A 16,862-nucleotide genomic window follows, 5' to 3' on the forward strand; every position below is an offset into this window, starting at 1 on the left:
AAAGAGAAAACCAAAAATAATTTTAATTTCTAAGTTAATTTGCTTGCTGATCTGGGATTTCAGTCATCATGGAGGGTAAATGGACAATCTGCCCAGGACTGCAGCCTGATACCATTTTTCAAAGCCAGAACTTACTCCATTTTCTATGCAAATATCAGAAAAGCGAACACCCTCTCTTCCCAAGTCAGAGAAGGGGAAGCAACGGCTCTCAGGTTGGGACAATATTATCTGGAAGATGAAGAAGAAACCGAACGCTCTCTCTCTCTCTCTCTCTTTTTTTTTTCTTTCCTTTCTCTCCACCCCCTTCAATCGGAGGAAAGAAATCCCAAGGTCTGCAAAGGTAAGAGAAATTCTACAATTTCTTCTTATTCTTTTGCATCGATTTTTACAGGGGGTGGGGCTTGGGTTTGTCTCTCTCTTCCCCCCGGCCAAGACGGGGCTGAACCCCACCTCTGGGCGCTGCAGGGAGAAGCTTCTCAGGACATTCGGTGGCCGAGAGAGGGGTGGATGCTCCCTGGAGGGGGAGCAGGGCAGGGAGACGGGAGGAGGAACCGAAAGGGGCCATGGAGGCGAGCTCTAAGTCGCCTTTTTAAGCTGGGAGGAGAGGTTTAAGCGAGGGGGCTGAAAAAGAGAGGATGGGGATGTCTGGGCTTTGGGACGCCGGCAGAAGCCGGTTGCGACGGCCTCTGTGGGTTTGCGCCCCCTCCCCCTCCACCATCCTTCCCTTGTTCCGGCCTCCCCCAATTGCCCCCGCGCAGTTCTCTTGCCCGGTGCGGGTATCGGGTATCGGTGGTTTCCCGGCAGCAGTGGCACAAGGGGCGGTGGCGCTGAGGGACGTCCTGGTCTCTGGAGGGCCTGGAATCTCCGCAGAGGCCAGCGAGGGCGAGGAGGCGTCTAGAAAGACACAGAGAGAACAATTCACAGAGAAATACTCATTATCTCCCTTCGGAGATATTTCTGAAATTAAAGGGCTGTGGGTGGAGGCACCCAAATCGAGGGAGACCTCCCAGGAAGCATGCCTGAAAATGCCCAGGTCTTTCGCCACTCCCGCAGGAGGGAGCCTCGCTCTGCAGGGAGACAATTTTGTGGTTTTTAACGCGGTAGGTTACAGCGTGTTGATTTCTGTGCAATATTGGTTCTATTACTTGTGTTTTATTGGTATGGATTTCGGTGGAGGAGCAAATTGCCGTGTGTGTCTTGATGTGGAAACATTTCAAACTTTCCTAGATCCAAATGTGGTGATTGTGAAGAAGCTGTTTAACACGTTGTTTTAGGCATGTAAACAAAAGAGAAAAACAAAAACAAAAAAAGAGAAGAATAAAATTAAAAGAAAATCCCATTAGGGGACCTGATGGTGTCCGGACCAGAAAGCTGCCTGGCACTGAGCTCAGACAGCTAATCCTGTCCCTCCGGCACCTGATTTCATTCCCCAGCCAGGCCTCCGGGGGCGGGGGTAGGGGGGAGAAGAACCGTAGGGCGGGAGGCCGAGATTCCTAAAGTAGCTGGTGGGGTTGAAAAAGGCACAAGTCGCTAGGTGAGGACTTAAAAATAGAGAGGGCTTCTGGGGAAGCTGCCAGACAACAGATAAGGGACTTAGGGCGCGGAGGGCAGAAGAGACTGTGATTTAGTTTGGTTTGCAGGAATAGGTGATTGCTTTCCTCTTTTTAAAGAGCAGATGCAGAGCATTCAGCCTCGGGCCTCTGGTTGCCCAGGGATTTGGGGGTCTGGGTGTGTGTAGGGGGTTATTGACCCTCTCAATCCTGAGCTGAGAAGAGAGAAGCAGCCACTTGTGGCGCTGGAGGGGGGCCCCTGGAGGCACAGGTAGATGCCCTCGAAGCAGGCCCGGCATGGGTGCCTGAAGGGACTCCTCGGCTGCGTAGCGAGAGAAGTTCTCGGCCAGCACCCACGGCACTAAGAGCCTATTCTCAAAGGAAAAATTCCCCAAACCCACCCAGACTAAAGGTCTTTTTCTCCTGTAGTCTTGGCGGGGTATAAATCATCCCTCAGACAGTTTACTCTGACCCAAATTATGCGGTTTGCTGCCATCTACCGTCCGTTTGGAGACATGCGGCTTCGGCGCCGAATGCCCCGCGACACTGCCTGAACCGTGCCCGACGACTGGAGCCCCCGCCGCTCTGGTTCCGCGGGCTTCTGGGGACGTCGGCCCAGATTGACGGTTTCCGCTGGATCTTGGTTCCCTCCTGCCCGCGTGTGAATTGGAGAACAAGCGTCCCCTCCCCCTTGTCAGCCTCATCCCAGCTCCAAACCTGGCGGCTGGCTGAGGGAAGCGGCTTTTTCTAGGGCATATTTAAAAAGGACTAATACTTCATCCCGCCCGCGGGCAGGTGGCCCTGAATCAAAGGATTGGGGGATCAGAGTCGAGAGCCCTCTCCCCGCTATCCCCCTCCAAGCTCAAGAGGGGATCACCAGGGCCGCTAGGGAGATCCGAGGCCGAGGCTGTTCAAGGTTTATTTGGCTTCCTTTTCGGCTAAGGGAGGGGTCCCGCAGGGGAGGCGCTGGCCCGGGCAGTTCCACTCGGTTGTCAAAAGAGAAACCGAGTCTGTTTTCTCCGGGTTGGGTGGTGGGTCTTGCCAGTTTCTTGGCCATTTGAGTCTGTGGTGAAGGAATTGAGCCGAGTTTTCTGGAAACCGTTGGTGTCTTGCAAGTGAGTGCGCGTCCCCTTCCCTATTCCCGATCATGTCAAGCGAAATCGACACAAATATGCTTTGGGAAAAAACGGGGAGTGGGAGTGGGGATCAATCAGTAAGGAACCCTAACCCTTGTAATTTCCGTTCCTGCCGGACCCCTCATACCCACTTAAGCCGACTGCTTTCCCAGAAGCGGGTGGCGAGGGCGGGGGTACGCGCCGCTGCCGCCGAGTTTGAATATTGGCCCCTGTTTCACGGGTTACTGATTAGCTCGGGCTTTTAAGCCGCAGGAGGAAGCTCTGGCCGCTCCTTTCAAGGTGCTGTGGCCCCAGTTCCTGGGCGGGGGCTCCAGGAAATTGCTTGCGGTGCCAGGCAGGCCGAGGTGTTACTAGGGTCTGGCCCGGAGCTGCCGAGGTCGAGGGGCCCAGCGGTACTGGGGGCAAACGCGGGGGCTGCGGCCCGGAGTCTTTGGCGCCTCTTGAGTCTGGGCCGCAGGAGCAGCCCTTTCAGCTCTTTAGCAGAGAGTGACTTTCTGGCGGCTAGAAGGCCCGGCCCAGTGCTGGAGGCCCCGAGGGAGCGCTCTCCGAAGGTCTTGGGCCCCTCGGAGGATTTTTTCTTGTGGACAATCCGAAGGACAGATGGGGAGGGTAAGGCGGCTGGTATAGAGGATTGAAACCCTTAAGGGCTCTTAGGGTGCCCAAGGACCTGGGGAGAGGGAGCTGAGCTGCCACTGCTCCCCCCTCCATCAGAGAAGATGCCGTTCATTTGCATAATGGAAATGTCTTTGTACTGTGCTTTGGACTGGCCAATTTTAAGGCAATGTTCTCTCTGAACAACTCTCAAAGAGTGGGAGAGGCCACACTGCTCCCTCTGGGAACATTTGTGTTCCCCAAAACCAGAGAATCACAGAGTCTAGTGGAAGAACTGGGTTGAGATGTTTGAATTCACCCCACCCCAGTCACAGTTGGGAGTGGGGTGGGGGAAGGTGCCCACAGTCCTAAGAGCTGGGGGTGGGGGGAGCTTTGCAGCTGAGAGGAAGTGGGAAGCCTGGACAATGTCTCAATCCCCTCCCCTCCACACACCTACTGGCAAATATCCTCCCTGAGATTACCGGTGCAGGAGAATTTTACTCCAGAGCTGAACACAACTTAGACTTTTCCCTGGGAGCTGGAATGTGTGTACGTCCACAGGACCACAGGGTCATAGCTCAGAAAATTACAATTATAAATCCTGCCTGTGGGATTTCTATGCAATCCTTCTGCTGTGTACTCCAGACTTAGTACATGTTTATATCCACCTCTCCATACACACACTTTCTCGTTGAGCAGGGGGAGACACCCCAGACCTGCCGATGGCTGTGCCCACTGTGTATTTACATATTCCCCCTTGGAGACAGACAGACGGCAGTGGACGGAACCACAGACAGATTCATAGAGATCTGGCTCCAGAAGCCAGGCGGCCTCTGGCCCGGCCCTGCCTGCCTGCTCTTTCTCCCAAACAAACGGATCAGACGAATAAACGCTCATAAATACCTCTGGGCTTAGATAAGAGCGATGAGGCGCTATTTCCTTTCATGCCGGACTCCAGGCGCCCAGGCTCTGCCTTTGCGGCTCCATCTCACGACAGGCAACCTGCAGAGGTGAGGTTAATTTGGGGCTATGACTCTAAGGATAAGGCGATTATTCTCGTGTTTCTATCACAGGGGAAGACTTCCTCCCTCACCAAATCTTATGTTATCCAGGCTTCATGGAAAAGCCCACACCATCCAGTCCTAGTATGAGGACATTGTGGCCAGAGAGGAGGCACAGAGGGCTGAGGCCGAAGGCCCCGCCTCAGTAACAAGGAGGAGGGAGGTACACAAGGCACTCCCCCCACCTTGCTCCTCCAGCCCAAATGTTCCCCATTCCTCTCCAGGAGTGGGCCTAACCACAGCTGGATTAGAGCACTTATGAATCTCCATCATTAGGAGGCTTGAGTTAATTTTCTTAAATCTTGACAAAACCCCCCAAAGAGTTGGGCTAGGAAGTGGTTGATGGGACAACTGGGAATAGCCACTTAGCCATGAAGTTGCAGCCCAGAAGTTGTCCTGAGTTCAGGGAGCCTTGGAGGCCACTTTGCAAGCAACCAAGTTCCCACCCTTGGTCACCAACTTCAGCCCTCTACCTCTTTTCCTAATGTCTTGTGCCATCTTCAGTGGGCAGAATTGTCCCATAAAAAGGAGCCCAAAGAACAAGTCAGAGAAGGGTCAGCCCGGCCCCTTCATCATCAGGTTTTGTCTCCCACCCTGGCCCATTCCTGGCCCCAGGTCCAAAGGTTGTCACCCTTTATGCCTAGCCTCCACGTGCACATTAGAATGTTGAAAATACACCATGGCTGAGTCTTCCAGCCTGCCTCCAATGCTCATTTTCCTTAGATGAGAGAGAGAGAGTGTCAGAGATGTACACACTCTCTCACACCAAAGCTTGTAGGCAGCAAGCTGGTGATACAGACATGAGACGTGGTAGGGATTATAGAGATGCTGAGAGACAAACAGAAGGGTAGTGAGCATCTGGAGAGGGGATACGGAATGATAGTTGTAAGCTGCCTGCTGCAATCCCAGGAGGACCCAATCCCCCTCTCTCCTTATAAAACTAAACAAAAACCAAGTCTTGAGAAAGAATTAATTTTAAAGAGAACTGCCAGCTTCTGGAGAGGCCTGGAAAAGGAGCAAGGGCTCCTCTCTTCCCAGTGGTCTCTGTCTCCAATATCAGGAGGGTTTGAGGACCCAGAACTGGAGGAGGGAACAATTTCTTCCCTGAACCCAGACTTACTGAAACACCTTTGATTCCTAAGAATCGATAGCCCAGTATATTCTAATGTCTTTTGGGGTAGGAGGTGGGGTGGAGGGAGGTTGCAGGCAGGATAGGGATCAGACAACCTAGGTTGGAGGATGCCTTTCACCCCTCCTCTCCCTATCCCCCTCTTCCCCGTGCCCCTTCCTGTGCCAAGAGCAAGCAGTACATACTAGAACCAGGCAAGATGTCTTGGGCAGCGGCAGCGGTAGCCTTCCCAGAAGCTCCTAGCCTAGCTGCACAACCAGAGGGAGAAGCTTAGCCTCAGACCCTGCTCCCATTTCCCAGCCTTCTGGGTCCTCTGGGCAGCAGGCTCTGGCCTGTCTCTCAGACCATAAGAGTTGCAGAGAAGCAGGAATAATAAACCCAGGCTTGGAGGAGATGGAGTAGATCTGAGAAACAGGAAAAATGTTTTTCAAACCCTGGGAAGGAGAGGGTTTCTTCTTTGCTTCTCCCTTTCTGAAAACAATGCTGATCAGTGGAGAACTCTTCTCCCCTTCTACCAGTACAAACCCCGAGAAACCAGCCTCCTCCTTTAGTTCTCTTCTAAGGAGATTGAGATTCAAGATTCAGAGACATTTACCCACCTTCCCTGGAGGGAATAACCCCTGCCTTGCCTAACCCCAAGCAAATCAGGGGTTAACTTCTCTGAAAACACAATTAACTTTTTCCTGTTCTGCGTGGGGAGGGGAGGGATATATTTATTTGATCACTGGGGGATGGGGTGGTATCAATCCAAGTGCTCCCTCCTCCCTCAAAGGCACAGACGCCTCTTTCGCAGACCCTACGTAGGTGGAACAGGACGGGTTGTGCTGTTGGGGAGAGAGAGAGAGAAAGCAGAAGGAGAAGAAGGAGGGGGAAAAAAAAGGTTGATAGGTTTGTGCGCGGGTCCCTAGCGCGGGCTGCGCTCCTCCTGGGTGCTATTTGACAATTCCTGCCTCTGCCATTGGTCAGTGTTGGATCAGATGGTTGTATTTCCTTCTGGCCCTCACTGGCACCTCGCCATCCCCCCTCAGCTAAAACCCAATCTCAGATATACTACTAATAGGCGCGGCGCTCGGACTATAAAACACAACAAATCATAAACCCGGCGGAGCAGCAGCGGCCGCGCGCGCCTCCCCTCCCAATGAGTTCCTATTTCGTGAACTCCACCTTCCCCGTCACTCTGGCCAGCGGGCAGGAGTCCTTCCTGGGCCAGCTCCCGCTCTACTCGTCGGGCTATGCGGACCCGCTGAGGCACTACCCCACGCCCTACGGGCCCGGGCCCGGCCAGGACAAGGGCTTTGCAGCTTCCTCCTATTACCCGCCGGCCGGCAGCGGCTACGGCCGGGCGGCGCCCTGCGACTACGGGCCGACGCCGGCCTTCTACCGCGAGAAGGAGTCGGCCTGCGCGCTTTCGGGTGCCGACGAGCCGCCCCCGTTCCACCCGGAGCCGCGGAAGTCCGACTGCGCGCAGGACAAGAGCGTGTTCGGCGAGGCGGAGGAGCAGAAGTGCTCCACCCCAGTCTACCCCTGGATGCAGCGGATGAATTCATGCAACAGTGAGTGAGACTTGCTGCGGCCGCCGCGACCCCCACGGGCCCCCCTCCCGGAGCCAGAGCTAGAGAGCACCCCCTTCTCCTCCAGAGAGAGCGTCTCGGGTCGGAGCTTAGGAAGATTGGGCGTCTGCACCGGTCTCCCGCGCTGCCCTCCCGCCCTCAGGAGTTGCAAAGTTTGCAAAGTCCCAGATGCACTCCGAGTCGGGGGAATGAGTGGGTTCTCCCGGAGCGCCAGGCCGCAGCCGGGATTCTGGGTCAGGGAGGCGGGCAGGGGCCGCAGTCACTGGCTGGGATCTCCCTATCGCCCCCATCTCTGGTCCGATCCCCCCACCCCAAGACTGTTCATTAAAAACGGAGTGCGTCATGGGAAGAGGGGCGGCGTGACGCTGGCGAGGGAGGGTTGAGTCTGTCCCGGACTGGTTTTCCCTGGGGGTCGGGGGCTGGGGAAAGATGAGGCACCAGGAAAGGGGTGGTGGTCAGAGGAGGGAGGGAGAATAAGGAGAAGAAAGAGAGGGAGCAGGCGGAGGGGAACAGAAGGATAAGCAGGCGCCGGGATCTCAGGTTGGATTATTTGTCGGCCTTAAATCCCAAATTGATGTCCGTTAAAGGGACACGAAAGTGAGGAGCCCTTAATGCCAACTACGGATCGATCTACGTCATTACGGATTAAGGGCCGGAATCTATCACAGGATGGTGGGGGAGCCAGATGGATGGAAAGAAAAGATGCGGCTAGGAAGAGACATACCTGGCCAGTGCTTTCCCAGCCCCTCCCCCTAGGCTCAGGTGGGATTTAAAACTGCTCCTCCCATCCCCCCACCAAGAATCTAGACAGAAGGCATAAGCCTAGGAGACCTGGAGGGAATCTGGAGGGGGCGCTGGAGGAGTGAGGAAGGAAGGGGGCAGGGAAACAGGGACAGTGGAGGGCATCCCGGGACAGGCTAGAGTCCCCGTTCGAGGGTCGAGTGGGGGAGGGGGGCTCTGGCCCTGGTGACCCCAGGCCTCAGCATCTCCTCTCTGCGTAACAGGTTCCTCCTTTGGGCCCAGTGGCCGGCGAGGCCGCCAGACCTACACGCGCTACCAGACGCTGGAGCTGGAGAAGGAGTTTCACTACAATCGCTACCTGACACGGCGGCGGCGCATCGAGATAGCGCACGCCCTGTGCCTGACGGAAAGGCAGATCAAGATCTGGTTCCAGAACCGGCGCATGAAGTGGAAAAAGGAGAGCAAACTGCTCAGCGCGTCTCAGCTCAGTGCCGAGGAGGAAGAAGAAAAACCAGCCGAATGAAGGCGCTGGAACGGGGCGGGGGGACGCGAAGGGAGAGGCTTTCGGGGAGCCGAGGGCATCGGAGAGCCCCGAGAAGGCTCTGCGGGCGGGGGAGCCTGGGGACCTGCTCTCCAGTGCGCGACAGGCGGGGCCACTGCTCTCCTGGATGCCCCGCCCGCAAAGCTCTCGCTGGGCGCTGGGAGGCCGCGCTGCCTGAGCCCAGCCAGCACCCCAGCGCCCCCTCCATCCCCGTGGAACCTCCTCAGCCCAAAGAGGCTCCCCCGTGAGAACTGAGGACCGGACTCACTTGATGTTTCCTGGAAGCAGAGCAAAATGCTCTTGTCCGTGTCGCGTCTCATTTCGTCCATGTCCCCCGTGCACGGTTCAATGGTAGATTCGCAGTCCCCTCAGCGGGGGCCTCGAAGACTCCCTGACCCCAGACCTCTCTCCCAGCCCCTCCCCAAAGCCACTGGAAGGAGCACATACTACCTAGAAGTAAGAAGAGGAGCCTCAGAAGAAAACAAAGTTCTATTTTATTAATTTTCTATGTGTTGTGTTTGTAGTCTTGTCTTAGCTCTGGACATGAAATACTTCGGTAATAATATTAATATTATTAATAATGATAATAATAATAAAGACGTAAAACCTCGCTGCTGGGTCACCTCTGCTCCTCCCGGGCCACTCCCCTACCCTCACCGCCACCCCTGCGTCCCCGCGCCGGAAACTCCGCAGCAAAGGCAGGAGCCCTGGTCGGCCCCAGAGGGCTCGGAAGTTACAGTTGCGATAAAGGCTGCAGCGGTTCGGCCCAGGCTCCAGCGCCTCGCCTCGCCGGTGCTGAGGCTCACAACGGCCTCTCCTGGTGTGGAATTGGGGGACGGAGAAGGGCCGTTTCCCTCTTAGTCTCTAGCATTTCCTCGTTTGTCCGTGGCACGAGGGATGCCACCAAGGCCCTCCAGCCGGGAGCTCTTGCAGAGACTGAGCCAGGCGGGTCTTAGTGCCTCAGCGGCGCTGTTCTGTCCACAGGATCGCCAAGGCCCGTGGTCTCTGGCCTGCCCACACGGCCTGGTCTCCGCCGGCCTTGGCCCTCGGCTCCTGGCCTAAATTGGGGCCACCGGATATCTATCTCTTTGCCCTCAGCTGAAGGCTCCCGGCACCGCTTCCTGCCTCAAGTAGTAGCTCAGCGACAAGTAGGGGAATGTGAAGCCGCCGGCAGGCGCCGGGGGAAGGGCAAGACTTTCCCCCTGCTCTTTGGAGACCTGAGGGCAGGAGGCCAGGTGATGGGGCAGTTCGGTCTCATCCCATCAACAAAAACCGACCCATTCTCTCCCCACCCCCACCCTCACCCTCACCCTCACCCTCACCCAGGCGGCAAGCTGCGGAGACTGTTTTCCTTTCTTCCTCCTCCCTCTCTCTCCCTTTTTTATTTTTAAAGAAAATAGCCGCCTGGCAGAAGGGGCCCAGCTGTGGCGGTCTTTGGCCGCCCAGCGCGCTCAGCAAGGGGCCGCGGGTCCTCGGAACCCTTTTCCGGGGAAGGAGTGGGCCGCTGGGCAAATTCTGAAACTACCCAGACGCCAGCAAGGGGTCTCAATTGGGGCATCCCAAGGCAATAGCGGGCATCTGGAGAGAAGGTGAAAGGATTCTGCCTTGGTCCCAAACTCTCAGGACCATGTTTACACCCAAACCCCAGCTCCGACGCGGTCGTCTCCACCGTTTTTCTCGCAACTAGGCCACTTAGCCCCAGCCGGCCTCTTCCTTTGGGGTCTCTGTCTTGCTCTGCCCTTCTTCCGTCCTGGGCTAAGGATGAGGAAGAGGTCAGAAAGAGGATTTCAAACTTCTAAGGGAACAAGGAGAAGCGAAGGCTTCTCCTTCGAACCCTCAGCTTAGCCTCACCGGCTCGGCTTGGATGCTGTGGATGGGCCACTGCATCCCGGTCAGGAAGCAGGCCAGGCTGAGCTCACAGGGGAAACCCTTTGCAATCATTGTTTTTCACACACATCTTCCAACCTCTCCCCCATTTCCGTCCCCAACTCGGAGACTTGCAAAGCCCGAGTAAGGGAAGAGCAACTCAATCTTTGGTCATCTTATCCAGAGTTGTTATAATAATAATAATAATAAAAACGACAGGGAGAAGGACCGATGGACAGACGAACTCCACTCTCGAGAAAGTGGGTAAATCCTCGATCGGGTTTCTCCTCTAAAAGATTCAACCCTGTGGGTGAGCCTGGGCCGGGTTTCTTTCGAGCCCCGCGGTTGCACGGAGCCGTCAGGGAGGCAGCTGTCGCCGCCATGGCTGTCTGCGGCCCGCGCTCCCGCCGTTCGCCGGGAGGTGGCGCGCTCTGCTCAGAGGCCGCCGCCAACCTTCTCCCTGTTTCTCCCCCTTCTCCTTTTTCCCCCTCTCTCGGAGGCTCGCATTGAATCGGCCCTAACGATTCTCGGATCGTCATTATTTGTAACCATAGAGCATGAATTACCTCTTGAGGTCATCAGCGAGAATTTACGACTGGTCAACAAAAGCACGTGATTCCCTAACGCCCCCCATCCCCCTTCCACCCCCCCCATATTTGGCCGCATACATAGCAAAACGAAGTACAGTGCATCGCTATAATTCATTAATACATCATAAATCGTGAAGCACAGGGTTATAACGACCACGATCCACAAATCAAGCCCTCCAAAATCACCCAAATGAGCTCGTACTTTGTAAACTCCTTCTCGGGGCGTTATCCAAATGGCCTGGACTCTCAGTTGCTAAATTATGGCAGTGGCAGCTCTCTGAGCGGCTCTTACAGGGATCCCGCTGCCATGCACACCGGCTCTTACGGCTACAATTACAATGGGATGGACCTCAGCGTCAACCGCTCCTCGGCCTCCTCCAGCCACTTTGGGGCGGTGGGCGAGAGCTCGCGCGCCTTCCCTGCGCCCTCCCAGGAGCCCCGCTTCAGGCAAGCGGCGTCGAGCTGCTCCCTGTCCTCGCCCGAGTCCCTGCCCTGCACCAACGGCGACAGCCACGGCGCCAAGCCCTCTGCTTCGTCCCCCTCCGACCAGGCGACCCCGGCCAGCTCCAGCGCCAATTTCACCGAAATAGACGAGGCCAGCGTGTCCTCGGAGCCCGAGGAAGCGGCGACCCAGCTAAGCAGCCCAAGCCTAGCTCGGGCGCAGCCAGAGCCCATGGCCACCTCCACAGCCGCGCCCGAGGGGCAGACTCCGCAGATATTCCCCTGGATGAGGAAGCTTCACATCAGCCATGGTAATTCTCGCTCTCGCTCCCCTTTTTGTCTTCTCGGCTTTCCTTCTCCGCGTTTGGGGGGTGGGGGCGGCGGCGAGGAGAACTTGGCTTTTCCTCAAATATAGATTTCTTTCCTCCAGAGGGGAAGAAGTCTCTAGGAGGGTCCTCACAGCTCAGCTCGGGGGGACAGAGCCAAAGAAGGTCTTTAGCTGGGGGTTTGGGGAGGAGTATTTTTAATAATTTGTTCCCAGATTCGCCTTAGGTTTTATTTGCCCAGCTTGAACTAGCTTTAGGATGAAGGATGAGGTTTATGTAACGTGGGGAAGGGTCCTGCTTTGCCCCCGAAATTTTGAGACTGTTTCTAGCAGAGGAGGGGCGAGCAGTAAAACGAGCCTTCCAGGGCAAAAGTGCAACCGTTCTCCTCCCTCCTGGGGTGAGCGACCGCCTGAGCCCAGCGAAGGGTGAGGCACAGGGAGGGAGCAAGAGACAAAGCCGGGCGCATTTGCTGCCAGCAGAAGTGGGGGCTGCAGGAGAAAGAGGTGCAGAAAGCGAGCTCGGATGCGGGCATCTGGAGTGGGGAGAATTGGAGCTGCGGTGAGCTGGGTGCCGGGGACGCCTGGGTCCTGCTCCACGCCCCTCTCCCACCCAGGGCGCCCTCCCTTAACCGGAATAACGTTGCCTCGCTGCTCTGTCTGCTCCAGATATGACCGGGCCGGACGGGAAAAGGGCCCGGACCGCTTATACCCGCTACCAGACCCTAGAGCTGGAGAAGGAGTTCCACTTCAACCGCTACCTGACGCGGCGGCGGCGCATCGAGATCGCCCACGCGCTCTGCCTGTCCGAGCGCCAGATCAAGATCTGGTTCCAGAACCGGCGCATGAAGTGGAAGAAAGACAACAAACTGAAAAGTATGAGCCTGGCTACAGCCGGCAGCGCCTTCCAGCCCTGAGCCCGCCGGGAGGAGCCCCGGGCGGCCCAAGAGCCCGTGCTGCTCCCAGCCCTGGCCCCTCCAAGCCTCCCCGCGCTGCCGCTGCCCGCTGGGGACCGGTTCCCACGAGCCTGCCTCGCCCGGGCCTTGTGCTACGATTTTTCGTTTGGTCTTAAGTCTTCTGTGGCTCCCTCTCTCTTGGACTGGTTAATCTTGTTATTATTGTAATAATAATGATAATTATTTTCCCACCATGCTCCCCACTCCCTTCTGCTCACCCCAAATCCGCCAGTGTTTCTGAACGTTCGTGTCTGTGGTTGCACTCCTTCCCCCAGGACAAAAAGAAACTCGCATGTTTAATGTGAACTTTCCCTCCCCATCTGTGTTCTTCTAACTTATTTATAAACGGATGATCGCTGTATTTTGAGTTTCAGCTAGAAACTTCTCTAAAAGGGGCAGCAGTTGAGGTCAGATAGTGCCGCAGCACCGGGCCCAGCTGAGCTGGCCTCGGAGACCGGAGTCCATGACTGTGTCTCATTCCACCTTCCTCTTCCTCCTCCCTCCCCACTTCCAGGCCCAAGTCTCCCAAGACTTGGTCCTGGGGTGGGAGGGGACCAGGGAGGACCAAAGGGGTGATGTTGAGAAGAGGGCCGGTAAATATTGAGATTTAAGTTCCTGCCGCCTGGGTAGGCCCCACAAGGCCTGGTCTTGGAGCATCCGGAAACAAAAATAACCCTCAGTGTAAAATGTCTTGTGTATTTCTCTGTGAATTCATGGGTCTGGCATAGAGGGCCCAGAGCTTGTAAATATGGGGATAGTCTGGGTCAGACCTATCCTCTCCTCCCTACCCATTTCACTTCCAAGACCATTTGTAGTGAGCGAGTGGATGCTGTGCTACATGTGAAATCTGTCTTTGCCGGGCGGGCCTGTCTCAGTGATTCGCTTTTGGTATTTGTTTGTAGCTTTCCTTGAAGTCAAATAAATGTTTCCCCTCCTCCACTGCCCTTCCACTTGTCTTTTCTCTGGGGCCTGCCTCTCCCATCACCGGGCACACCCTAGACCATTCTTGATAGATCTGGGGTGTAGGGAAGGGAAAGCAGGATGCTTACCAGCAGCCCCTCTCAACCACCTATGGCTCTGCTTGGTCAGCGGTACTTGGGCCAGGGGACAGGCTTTCATGCCCTGGGGACTGAGAGACCCAGGAACCCCACATGAGCCTGGGGCAAGGGGCAAGGGGCAAGGCTGGGGCGAAAAGCAAGCCTTTGCTGAGCTGGACTCCACCCTGGCTTTCCACCAGCTGGCCAAAAATTCTCTGGAAACCTCTTAGCAGAAAGTAATCTGGGCCTAAGTCCTGAGCAGGAGGCTCCTGGCCTTTTGGCGGTGATACAGGCCTGCCCAGCGCCACTGTCCCCTGGTCCAAATCCCAATTCAGCTCTGCCACCCACTAAGGCCAAAAAAACAAAAAAAAATTAGCTCAATTTCAAAGGTTTCCTCTCACCCTCAGTCTTCTCTACACTTATCAAGGGCTTCCTCTCTCCAGGGGCCCAACTGACCTGCCCTCTTGATTAGGAGCTGGGGTTCCTCCTGGAAGACCCTTGGTTCCCCCATCAACTGGACTGGCTCAGGGCCAGGGGCCAGTCCTCCTCCATCCAAGTCAGCCTCCACCCTGAGCACAAGAGTTAAGTCTGGACACTTACCCGGTCAATCCCTTCCAGCTTGGCCCAACTTCTTACAGGACTTGTGGGGGGAGGGGAGCTGGTGAGGAGGCAGCTGAGGGTCTTGGTGGCTCTACTGGGCCTTCCTTTCCCCTTCCCCCTTGACTTTGTCCCCCTTTGCCCATAGCAGACTATCCCAAAAGTCGCTATGACATTTAGATGTCAAATGGATAGGGGTTTTATCTTGAAGTTACATCGTAAAAATCGCGGAGAAGTCAGACAGATACCCCTCACTGGCTCGAGAAAGTCACGTGAGGTCCATAAAGTTAGTTTTATGGTTTTGGGGAGTTGACACCGCGCGGTATATTTCACATTCTCCAGAATGTTAAGTGACACTTTAACTGCTCGCAGTGGTGGGGAAGGGGGCAGAGGTAGGTGAGCGCTCTCCCAGCCCAGAAGGCGGTGGTGTGGCAGCAGCCCAGGCCCATCTCTCCCACAGTAAGTCGCTTCCAGTTTTTGCTTTTCCCCTCGCAATTGTGGGGCTTGGAACTGGGGGAAGGAAACCTTGCCTCTGGCAGGACTGTGGGATGATAAGTGGGGGAAATTTAGCCTGATTTTGCACCAAGTTCTGACCAGCTGGGTGTCTGAAGTGGGGCACTCGGGTCCGTTCAGTAAGGCCTTTGCAGTCCGGGGTGCCTGGTTTTATTTGCCGGAGTGTCTGAGTCTTTGTGGGGAAAAAGCTTGCGTGGGTTCCTTCAGTGCCCTTGGAAATTTAGGGGGTATGAAGGAGGGGTGTTTACTGCTGAAGGGAGGGCCCCGTGTGTGTGTGGGGGGGGGCCCCTTCACTACTGGGTATCTTCAGACAGACATCTCCCCACCCCCAGGAAAGGAACTTTATGACATTCATTTGTCAGGGGTGTGTGGGAGCGAGCCGCCGGGCACTTTTATTTGAATACATCTGAGCTGAGAAAAAGTCCGGGGAAGGCTAACTCAGCTGCTGTGGGCTGCCTTGCACTGGGACAATCTCTGGCTTTTAGATCTTTGAACCCCGTGAAAGGGGGTACCCCTGGTTCTCTATGGTCTCATTAGGGCTATCAGGGATGGGGAGCATGGCACATTTGCACCCAACTTCAGCCTTTTGGTCCCAGGCCAACCTTCTGGCTTGGCTCTATGTAGGGTCCTGAGGTCCAAGCAGGGAGCAGACAGAGGGAGAATTTCCCTCAAATTCCTGGCCAGGAGTGGGGGGGAGGGGAGAGCTTCTTTTTTTATCTGGAGGATGTAGGTGTTTAAGTAGATCCCTGGAAATCCCTCCAAAAATAAAACTTGCTGAAGAACACATAGCCCCAACCGTCAGGAGAATAAAAAGGGACTTAGGAGCTGGGAGAGAAAATTGGAAAGGTGCTCTTTTCCTCTCCTCTCCTCTCCTTTCTCCTTCTTCTCTCCCTACCAGAGCCTAGAGGCCCCTTTGTTTTGTGGCACCACAAACCAGAAGGATTTTATTATTTGACTCCCTGGGGCCCGTTATTTTCTAAGGATAAGTCACCCTCCTTCTAAAAACTGGAGGTCTCTTCCTCACCAAACTGAACTCCCAATTTTAAGACCCATGGGGTGTCAGCCACCCTGTCACTCCTGCTTTTGCCAGCCCACCCTCTCTGGATTTAGCTCATCAGTTCCCATTGTCCCTGGAATTGGTCATGTGGCATCTTAAGGGGCTTCTGATCTTTGGGACAAGGAGAGGGTCACAAGATTCTCCCCATTTCACATTAAAGAACATCTGCACTCTCTCCTAATTTCCTCTCTCTCCTGCAGCTGCTCTCTATTCCCTGAGCTCTGCATTCCCTGCCCAGGCCTGATTTACAGGAGACCTTTCACAGGCTTTGAGTGCAAAGAGGACAGAGGGCTTGGGGTCCTCACCTTACTGTGAAGACACATCTCCCCCGAAACGATGGGGCATTTGTATCCCATGGAAAGGAGACTCTGGTCAGTTCCCAAAGGATGTCGAGCACCATTTAAAATACCAATAAATTTTGGAGGCATAACTTCCACAGGCTTCCACTCTGGACAAGGCAAATGAGATGAATGAGATGCAAAGGAAGAGTGCAGTGGGCACAGAATCTGACCTGGGGTCTCCTGGGAAACCCCACTCCTATTGTGCCCCTGGTCTCACTCTGATGCCACCAGCCACCCTCTCTCAGAAACCCCAGACCACCAGGACTGCCACTAAAGATTTTTTGGCCCTCTCCCACATCAGTCCTGCAAACTCTGATATAGAATATCTGGGGCCAGCGGCCCAGGGACATCTGCTGAGCATATCTAGAGAGATTTTCCGGAGTGGTGAAGAGCAGCTCTGGCCGGGGTGCCCACTTCTGCTGCAACAGCCAGAACTCTTGAAGGGTCTCCTCCGGCTCTGAGCAGATCCTGCCTGGAGAAGGCCGCACCCTAGCTGGGCTTTCCTCTTCCCCACTTCAGGTTTTCTGGGCAACTGTCTCCCCTGAACCCCAGCAAGGACGTGTTGGGGGAGAGGATGAGAGTTTTCCAATGGTTTCTGGTGCAAAGGAACTCTCTCTGCCCCAGACCTGTGTCCTCCTCTCCAGTCTTCCTCAAGACGTTCTCAGGGAAAGCTGTTCCTCTCTCTCCTCTCCCATCAGATTCCCCTCCCCAGCTGGGTCCAGGCCCCAACTCTCTGAGCTGCAGGCCAGAACCCACTAGCCAAATCCTCACGCCCATCCATCGGCACCCTCCACCTGGGGAGGGCAGAGGAGGTCAGCAGCG

The 16,862-nt window shown here is 55.6% G+C and overlaps 3 protein-coding genes across 4 annotated transcripts in view; all 3 read left to right on the forward strand.

Annotated features, from left to right (window-relative positions):
* The first annotated feature begins 199 nt into the window (after positions 1-199).
* HOXB6 (homeobox B6) lies at positions 200-10,675 on the forward strand. Its single transcript, XM_029213076.1, has 3 exons — positions 200-340; positions 6,496-7,020; positions 8,043-10,675. The coding sequence occupies exons 2-3, from the start codon at positions 6,606-6,608 to the stop codon at positions 8,300-8,302; spliced, it is 675 nt and encodes a 224-aa protein (XP_029068909.1). The 5' UTR covers positions 200-340; positions 6,496-6,605; the 3' UTR covers positions 8,303-10,675.
* On the forward strand, positions 203-13,432 carry HOXB5 (homeobox B5). The gene is made up of 3 exons (XM_029213075.1): positions 203-340; positions 10,686-11,528; positions 12,209-13,432. Exons 2-3 carry the CDS (start codon positions 10,967-10,969, stop codon positions 12,454-12,456), a joined length of 810 nt encoding a protein of 269 aa, XP_029068908.1. The 5' UTR covers positions 203-340; positions 10,686-10,966; the 3' UTR covers positions 12,457-13,432.
* HOXB3 (homeobox B3) overlaps positions 242-16,862 on the forward strand; it is a 55,702-nt gene continuing 39,081 nt past the window's right edge. Inside the window, exon 1 of one of the 2 annotated variants that reach the window (XM_029213066.1) lies at positions 242-340. The gene's annotated coding sequence lies outside the window, so the exon portion shown is untranslated. Of the gene's footprint in view, positions 341-14,149; positions 14,589-16,862 lie in introns of those variants that run through there. The other variant, XM_029213064.1, reaches the window with a different exon arrangement.

This window comes from Monodon monoceros, unplaced genomic scaffold (assembly GCF_005190385.1).
Source record: "Monodon monoceros isolate NGI ecotype Baffin Bay Population unplaced genomic scaffold, NGI_Narwhal_1 Super_Scaffold_9, whole genome shotgun sequence".
Taxonomy (NCBI): Eukaryota; Metazoa; Chordata; class Mammalia; order Artiodactyla; family Monodontidae; genus Monodon; species Monodon monoceros.

What these genes read in the sequence shown, in the direction of transcription:
- HOXB6 (XM_029213076.1), top strand. Translation starts at nt 6,606, where the DNA reads ATGAGTTCCTATTTCGTGAACTCCACCTTCCCCGTCACTCTGGCCAGC. An exon ending in GCGGATGAATTCATGCAACA is followed by an intron (nt 7,021 to 8,042) that starts GTGAGTGAGACT and finishes TCTGCGTAACAG; the next exon opens with GTTCCTCCTTTGGGCCCAGT.
- HOXB5 (XM_029213075.1), top strand. Translation starts at nt 10,967, where the DNA reads ATGAGCTCGTACTTTGTAAACTCCTTCTCGGGGCGTTATCCAAATGGC. An exon ending in GAAGCTTCACATCAGCCATG is followed by an intron (nt 11,529 to 12,208) that starts GTAATTCTCGCT and finishes TGTCTGCTCCAG; the next exon opens with ATATGACCGGGCCGGACGGG.